At 64.6% G+C, this 7,506-nt stretch overlaps 1 protein-coding gene across 1 annotated transcript in view; it reads left to right on the forward strand.

The window, feature by feature from the left end:
* The window catches only part of COL7A1 (collagen type VII alpha 1 chain), a 31,935-nt gene that overhangs the window by 7,348 nt on the left and 17,081 nt on the right, over positions 1–7,506 (forward strand). Inside the window, exons 18-52 of the mRNA XM_031058250.1 lie at positions 101–247; positions 450–596; positions 759–878; positions 963–1,109; positions 1,186–1,322; positions 1,404–1,530; positions 1,608–1,751; positions 1,823–1,980; positions 2,082–2,123; positions 2,270–2,296; positions 2,412–2,456; positions 2,659–2,751; positions 3,074–3,145; positions 3,446–3,481; positions 3,555–3,608; positions 3,802–3,870; positions 3,956–4,069; positions 4,367–4,393; positions 4,536–4,589; positions 4,702–4,764; positions 4,885–4,944; positions 5,087–5,122; positions 5,256–5,300; positions 5,487–5,522; positions 5,633–5,677; positions 5,781–5,816; positions 5,896–5,922; positions 6,023–6,052; positions 6,226–6,297; positions 6,395–6,454; positions 6,571–6,606; positions 6,748–6,828; positions 6,954–6,989; positions 7,076–7,120; positions 7,217–7,288. Coding sequence (XP_030914110.1) covers positions 101–247; positions 450–596; positions 759–878; positions 963–1,109; positions 1,186–1,322; positions 1,404–1,530; positions 1,608–1,751; positions 1,823–1,980; positions 2,082–2,123; positions 2,270–2,296; positions 2,412–2,456; positions 2,659–2,751; positions 3,074–3,145; positions 3,446–3,481; positions 3,555–3,608; positions 3,802–3,870; positions 3,956–4,069; positions 4,367–4,393; positions 4,536–4,589; positions 4,702–4,764; positions 4,885–4,944; positions 5,087–5,122; positions 5,256–5,300; positions 5,487–5,522; positions 5,633–5,677; positions 5,781–5,816; positions 5,896–5,922; positions 6,023–6,052; positions 6,226–6,297; positions 6,395–6,454; positions 6,571–6,606; positions 6,748–6,828; positions 6,954–6,989; positions 7,076–7,120; positions 7,217–7,288 — 2,540 coding nt within the window. The remainder of the gene's footprint in view (positions 1–100; positions 248–449; positions 597–758; positions 879–962; positions 1,110–1,185; positions 1,323–1,403; positions 1,531–1,607; positions 1,752–1,822; positions 1,981–2,081; positions 2,124–2,269; positions 2,297–2,411; positions 2,457–2,658; positions 2,752–3,073; positions 3,146–3,445; positions 3,482–3,554; positions 3,609–3,801; positions 3,871–3,955; positions 4,070–4,366; positions 4,394–4,535; positions 4,590–4,701; positions 4,765–4,884; positions 4,945–5,086; positions 5,123–5,255; positions 5,301–5,486; positions 5,523–5,632; positions 5,678–5,780; positions 5,817–5,895; positions 5,923–6,022; positions 6,053–6,225; positions 6,298–6,394; positions 6,455–6,570; positions 6,607–6,747; positions 6,829–6,953; positions 6,990–7,075; positions 7,121–7,216; positions 7,289–7,506) is intronic.

The following is a 7,506-nucleotide window of genomic DNA, read 5'->3' on the forward strand; positions in this document are numbered from 1 at the left end:
CCGTGTGGTGTGGAGCCGCAGGGACGGTACTGTGGGGTGGGGATGGGGGTGGGCTGTGAGGGCAGCAGGGTGGGGGGCCTCATGCCACAGTCCTTGGCAGGGGGTTCGGAGAACAGCCGGCGAGTTCCTGGCCACACCAACTCCTTTGACATCCCCAACCTGGAGGGAGGCGTCTCCTACACTGTGAAGGTGACAGCACTCATTGGCAACCGGGAAGGCAACCCCGTCTCCATTGTCGTCACCACCCGTGAGTGCTGGGGCAGGGGGCATCACCCGAGGGTGGCACTGGGCACTCCTGCCCCTGACACCTGCCCCTCTGTCCCACAGCGGAGGCAGTCCCCCCACGTCCTGTCAGTGGCTTTCACGCGGCCCAGGGCATGGCTGGCTGGAGCCCCTGCATCCCTGCCGGCCCCCACCCGCACCCCCTCACCCCTCTCTGCCCCTGCCAGGGGGGCCCCAGCATAGCCAGCAGCTCCCAGCCACCTCCAGCTCTTATACCCTGTCGGGACTGGAGCCAGGCCGGCACTACCACATCAGCATCACCAGCCTGGCTGGGGGCCGGGAGAGCGAGCCAGCCACCATCACTGCCATCACCAGTAAGGAACTGCCTACCTGAGGCCAAGGCAGCATGAGCCCCCACGACATGGCTTGAGCCCAGAGGGGCACCCAGGGACGGACTGTCCCAGTATTGGGCTGGGGAGGGAGCACGTTGAGGGTTCCCCCATGAAGCCGGGACACCCTTTCCTTCCCCTTGGTAGCTGCCCCAAGCCATATCACCAGTCTGCGGGTGACGGAGGTGCAGAGGGATTCAGTGACTCTCACCTGGACCCCAGTCCCCGGTGCCTCTGGCTATGTCCTCTCCTGGAGCCCTCCTGCAGGTGAGAGGAGTGGGTGGCCCCAGGACGGTGGGAGGCATCCCCGCAGGGGCTGGCTGATCCCTCTGACTGTGCCCTGGGTGGCAGCTGGTGGGGAGAGGGGGCAGACGCTGCCCAGCACTGCCAGCTCCCAGCAGGTCCCCGGGCTGCGCCTGGGCCAGCGCTACACCTTCACCCTGCGGCCGCTCCTGGGGAGCACTCCGGGTGCTGAGGCGTCCGTCAGTGAGCGCACAGGTACTGGGGGGTCCCTGCAGGGTGGGCTGGCCTTGTCTCCACTCTGGTGGTGGCTTCAGCTTTTCCTGTCCTGCAGTCTGCAGGGATGCCCTCGGTGACGTGGTCTTTCTGGTACACGGCACCCGCAACAGCTCCTCTGGAGCCAGCGCTGTCCGCACCCTCCTCTCCAACACCGTGTCTGCCCTGGGGCGCCTGGGCCCTGAGGGCACACAGGTAGGCTGCTGCCACAGCACTGGGGTCACAGGGGGGTCGTGGGTGGGCCGTGGTGCCCACTGCTCCCCTGCACCCTTGCAGGTGGCCCTGGCCACATACAGCTACCGCAGCCTACCCTGGCTGCTCCTGAATCGCTCCAGTGACCTGCACACCGTGCTGGAGCAGATCCGTGCCATGCGCTACGAGGAGCCCAGCGGCAACAACATCGGTGAGGGGCAGCCCTAGGAGCTGGGGCAGTGTTTCTGGGATCCTGCTGACTGTCCCTTCTTCCTTCTCCCTGTCTAGGGGCAGCCATCACCTTTGCCAGGACGTACCTGCTGAGTCCTGGCGCAGGGCGCCGTCCCGGGGTGCCAGCAGTGCTGGTGGTTCTGGCCGACAGCCCCTCAGGGGATGATGCCATCACTGTGGCCAGGGATGTCAAGGCTGGGGGTGAGGATTAATAGGGTCTCATCAGGGTGTGCAGGGACTACTGTGGGATTCTGAGGGTGCTCTCTGCTCAGGGGTCCAGGTGCTGGCAGTGGGCATGGAGGGGGCAGACAGGGAGCAGCTCCGGCGCATGGTCACCAGTGAGGACCCACGGTACATCTACCATGGCAGCGACCTGGCAGAGCTGGAGGGAGAGCTCACCGATGACCTCTGCACCATCATCTCCACCAGGGTAAGGGCCAGAGTACCTCAGGGGTGTGCAGAGGGAACAACCCATGTGAGCCAGGGGATCTCTGATCCCTGGGTTCACACAGGCTTATCTTTTCTTGCCAGCCGGAGCCAAAGCCAAAGCCCTGCACTGTGAAGTGCCCCAAGGTGAGCTTCTCAAGGCTGTGCCATACTGTGCTGTGCCACAAGTACTCAGCATGGGTCGTGGACCCCGAGCTGCTGACAGCAGAAGCCCAGTGGGGAGTTAAGCACAAGAGTGCCAGCCCCTAACCCCTTCCCTCTGTCCCTTGCAGGGCGAGAAGGGAGAACGCGGTGAGGCAGTGAGTGCTTTGGGGACACCCCGCCACCAGCTGGTGGCTTTGGGAGGTTTGCATCTCCCAAACCAGGCTAACATCAGCTCACAGGGGATGCTTACTACTGGCTTTGTCTCTGCAGGGACTGCAAGGACGTATGGGACCACCAGGTCTCCCTGGGCAGCCGGTAATAACCTGATGGAGGGGGGCATAAGAGCCTGGAGAGGGCAGTGCCATGGTCTCCATGTCCTCATGTTCCTTTGTCCCTTTGTCCTGCCAGTGGGTGGGTGTGGGGCTAGGACCTGTCCAGCCCTTGCTACAGGGGTAGACAGGCAACACCTTTTGACCACCACTTGCCACCCAGCCTGTCCTCTCCCCTGTGTGTCCAGGGTCGCCACGGGCTTCCTGGCTCTCCAGGACCACCAGGGCCACAGGGTCCACCAGGAGAGAGTGCCGAGGGTCCGGGCAAGAAGGGGGACAGGGTGAGTACCTCTGGCCCCTCACCTAGGCACCCCAGGATCCCTGGACACAGTGACCTGGCTCCATGGGGCCTCTCACTGCCCCTTGTCCCTTTGGTCTCCACATCTATGCTGGAGGGGAAATCCCTCTGAAGAACCCCAGCCCAGCCCCACACTGCACTCTCACACCCCAGCTCAGCACATGGGGAAAGGCACCCTGGAACCCAGCTCTGCCCTGGGGCTGCCCTGAGCTCCCAGGGCTGGGACCAGCAGTGCTGGGGCACTGAAGGAGTCTGGTAGTGCTGGGGTACCCCAGATGCTGACAAAATGCTCCTCTGTCCTGTAGGGATTTCCTGGAGCTGATGGGGCACCAGGAAGTCCTGGACGCCCTGGGAATCCTGGATCACCTGGGCAGCCAGTGAGTAAGGGCGTCCCCTGGCTTTGCTGCTGCACAATGGGCTCTCCATCGCCCTGCCTGCTCCCTGAGCCAGCCCCTGCTTCCCTGCTCCCTGTGCTGAGGCGGTCTCAGCAGCTGGCAGGGGCACTGCTGGCTCCTGTGTGTGTATCCCAGGCAAAGTGTACTGTCTAGCCTTGCTTTGGCTGGCCATGCCATGCCATGCCATGCCATGCCATGCCATGCCACCCCATTCCATCTCGTCCCATCCTCACTGCCCTGGATGGCAGAGATGTGTTCACCTCCTGAGCTGTTGTTTTCTAGGGCATCCAGGGCATCCCTGGTCCTCGAGGGGATCCTGTGAGTATGGCCCCAACCCTCCCCATCCCTTCTCACACCCAACACCCCTCTCATTCCCATCTTTCCTTCCCAGGGGACACGTGGGCCCACGGGACTCCCTGGCCCAAAGGGGGAGAAAGGTGACCCGGTAGGTGAAGGGCAGGGGCTGCCCCACAGGGGTCCCTGGGGAGCTCTGGGGACCCTGGTGGGCACAGCTTGGTGCCTGGCATCTCCTGGCCCCAGGGCCTCGCCATGTCCCTGCCAGACCCCTGGCACTGTGGCCACAGCAGGGCACATGTGGCACACATGGTCACTGATTTTTCCTCCCCCTCCTGGTGCAGGGAGAGCCCAGGGTGATCACGGATGGAGAGCAGGGGCTGCCAGGCCCGAGAGGGGAGCCGGGTGTGCCGGTAGGTGTGGGGATATGGGTGTGAAGGGGTCTCTGCCAGCACCCCCAGCCCACACCTCAACTGATGGAGCCCCTCTGTCCTGCAGGGCAGGCCCGGCCCACCTGGGATCCCTGGCCCACGGGGGCCCCTTGGTGACCCAGGCCCCCCTGGTCCACTCGGACCCATGGGGCTACCAGGACCTCCTGGAGAGTTTGTGAAGGTACATCCCCGATGCAGCATGGGGAAGGCTGGGGATCTGTGGGCAGAGGGATGGGGAACAGGCAGCTGCCTGGAGCTGCTGCCTATGGGCTGCTCCTGGCCCTGCTCGTGGGCTGTGCCTGCACAAGATGCTCATGCCTGAGCTGTTGCTGGCACTGGGCAGCGTGGGGAGAGGCACTTGGCATGCACATACCCTGATGCCACTGATGATGGCTCTACCCAGCATGTTCCTCTCCTATTCAGGGAGGGCATGGGAACAGCCCAGAACTGCCCTAATTTGCTTTTTTCACCTTTGCAGGGAGAGAAGGGTGACCGAGGGGAAAGGGTGAGTGGCTGTGCATTTCCCTGACTCCTTTACCCTACTGGATGGGGGTCCCTTGAGTGTCCAAGGGCACTGCAGCCCCTCAGGGTGCTGGGGAGGACTGAGCCCTCAGGGCAACCACAGGAGCTGACCCTTCTCTCTGCAGGGCCCCCCTGGATTTGTGGATGGGGCAGTACCTCGAGGGGACCCGGGACCCCCAGTGAGTTGAGCCCCCAGGCCCACAGGGCTGGCAGAGGGGATCAGAGCTGCACTGGCTGTGTGTGCCCAGGGCTGAGTCACATCCCCAGGGGCTGAGATTGTCTCTCTTGCAGGGCCTCCCTGGGGACCCTGGGCCTCGGGGACCTGCTGGGCCCCCTGGGCTGAAGGGAGAGAAGGTAAGAAGGTGGCAGGGATGCTGCCCACTGGGGCTGGACCTCACACCACTCTGAGTGAGGATTCCCATCTAATGGGCATCTCGTGGCATGAGCATGGCTCTCACCTTTCCAAACCCCCAGGGTGATGGCACAGAAGGTGTCCCAGGATCACCTGGCCGCCCCGGGGACCCAGGAGACAGGGTGAGTGTCCTGAGAGAAGGAAAGGCAGGCATGAGCTGCCCATGCCAGGAGCCAGGCCCTGGGCTTGAGCCCTCCTGTTTTGGGTAGCCTGGGCATTGCCTTGTCACACCAAAGGTGACAACGTCTCCATTCTCCTCTGCAGGGTCCTCGGGGCCCGCCGGGGGAGCAGGGCAGGAAGGTGAGCGGTGCAGGGACCCAGGGATGCTCCTGCCATACCCTTGGCAGAGAGAAGGGGGTTCTGGTTCTGTGCCAGGACCCAGGATGTCCCCAAAGGTCCTGCTGCCCCTGACCCTTTGTTCTTCCTATGCCAGGGAGACCGTGGGGCACCGGGTGAGCTGGGAGAGATGGGCGAGAAGGTGAGAGAGTCCCAAAGCAGGGTCCTGGTGTCCCTGAGAGCTGCTGGTGGCACTGCCTGGGCATGGCTGTCACAGCCCAGGGGTCTTGGGTGGGATCCAGGGCTGACTCGTGAAGAGCTCTGGGGTGGGGGCAGTGTGATGTAGGGGGAGGAAGGCTCCCTGAACCCTCCTCTCTTTGCTCTGCAGGGAGACCGTGGTGTGCCAGGCCCACAGGGTGAGAAGGTAGGAGCACCTGGGGCATGGTGGAGTGATGCCTACTCTGCCCTGAAGCAGCCACGCTGGCAGGGGGTGGCAGGATGCCCACACACCTTCCTCTTCCTCCTCTCCTGCAGGGTGAGATGGGAGCCCCCGGGAACCCGGGGCCAGCGGGCAGAGAGGTGAGTCAGGGTGGTGGCTGTGCTGCTGGGGAGCCAGGAGCTGCCATGCCCTGGGTGGTTCCCAGGCACTGCCAGCCCCCTGAGGTCTCCAATCTCGCCACAGGGAGCTCCAGGACCGAGTGGCCCCCGGGGGGAGAAGGTGAGGGCAAAGGGGGGTCCCGGTGGGGTGGCAGGGGTCTGTGGGGAAGGGGCTGGCAGTGACACCTGTCTCTCTGCAGGGTGACCCAGGACCACCTGGCAGGCCAGTAAGTGTTGCTGCCCAGCAGCTCCAGCTCTGCCTGCCCCAGCCCCAGCACAGGGAGCCATGGGCAGTGCCCAGCACGGTCTCCTCTGCTTCCCCTGCAGGCTCCCAGCGTGGCTGGTGTTGGAGAGAAGGTAACCCTGGCCCAGCTGTGCCCTCCACCCTCTGGGCATGGCTGTGAGCATGGCTGGGGAGGGGGATTGCACAGTTGGACTCATCCTGGTCCTAAGCCTGGTCCACAGCTGCAGTGGAGGGGGAGGGGCGGGGGGAAATGGGTGGTTTGGGGTGCTGATTTTGTCTGCTCCAGGGTGACAGAGGTTTCCCAGGACCAGAAGGACCTCCTGGCCCCAAGGGTGACACAGGAGATAAAGGTGCCCGTGTGAGTACTGCCTTGAGGATAGGAAGCACAGGGCACAGCCCTGCTCAGCCTCATGGTGCCTGTGCTGTTGCTCCATGCTGTGTCCTTCCATGTCCAGGGACCCCCTGGCCTGAGCATGCCTGGGCCAGCTGGCCCCAAAGGCGAGCAGGGCGATCGGGTGAGTCTGGGGGCACCCTGGGGACCCCAGCCCGTGGGCCTGGCCCCTCCCCTGGCCAGGGCTCACCGAGCTGCCCCCTCCCCAAGTGACACCGGCTCTTCCTCTCCAACAACCAGGGGATCGTTGGCCTCACAGGCAGGAGTGGCCCAAAGGTGATGTCGCTGCCCTTCCATTCGTCTGTCCGTCCATCTGTCTGTCTGTCCGGCTCTAGAGGGGCTGTTCCTGCCGGCTGTGCCCCTTCTCTCCCCAGCTGCCCAGCCTCTGCCCTGACTGTTGTCCCTTCCCCTGCCTAGGGTGACCCAGGAGAGCCAGGGGAGAAGGGGGAGCCAGGCCGAGCGGGCGCCCCGGGGCAGCCGGGGCTGCGAGGCAAGGAGGTAGTGTGGGACACGGGGCTCTGGGGCACTGTGGCCCTGAGCACAGCGGGGCTGCCACGGAGCAGGGGGATGCTGGTGACTTGTGCTTTTCTCTCCTGGCCGGTGCCCACTGATTTGTGCCTCAGGGAGAGCGAGGAGAGAAAGGTGACGAAGGCACCCCGGTGAGTGAGGCTCCCCTGTTCCCCCTGCCCCTGTTCCCACTGCCCCTGTTCCCACTGCCCCCCACCGACCCCCTCTTTCCCCACAGGGAGAAGCAGGCCTGCCTGGCAAGCCTGGAGACAGGGGTCCCCGGGTAAGTGCAGGGCTGCTGGGCACCCTGGGCAGGAGAGAGCCTCACGGCCTCGGGGTGGCTCCTGCCAATGCACATCTCCCTTTGCCCTCCACCCAGGGCCTTCCTGGCTACCGTGGCCCCCCCGGGGAGAAGGGTGACCTGGGGGACCCAGGACCTGAAGGCAGGAATGTGAGTAGCCCCTTGTGTGTGCCCAGTGCTCCATGGACCCCCAGCACCCCTCACAGCTCCCTGCCCCACACCCAGCACCCCTCACAGCTCACTGCCCCACACGCACTGCCCCTCACAGCTCCCTGCCCCACACCCAGCACCCCTCACAGCTCACTGCCCTACACCCAGCACCCCTCACAGCTCCCTGCCCCACACCCAGCACCCCTCACAGCTCACTG

This window comes from Geospiza fortis, unplaced genomic scaffold (genome assembly GCF_000277835.1).
Source record: "Geospiza fortis unplaced genomic scaffold, GeoFor_1.0 scaffold78, whole genome shotgun sequence".
In the NCBI taxonomy this organism is placed as follows: domain Eukaryota; kingdom Metazoa; phylum Chordata; class Aves; order Passeriformes; family Thraupidae; genus Geospiza; species Geospiza fortis.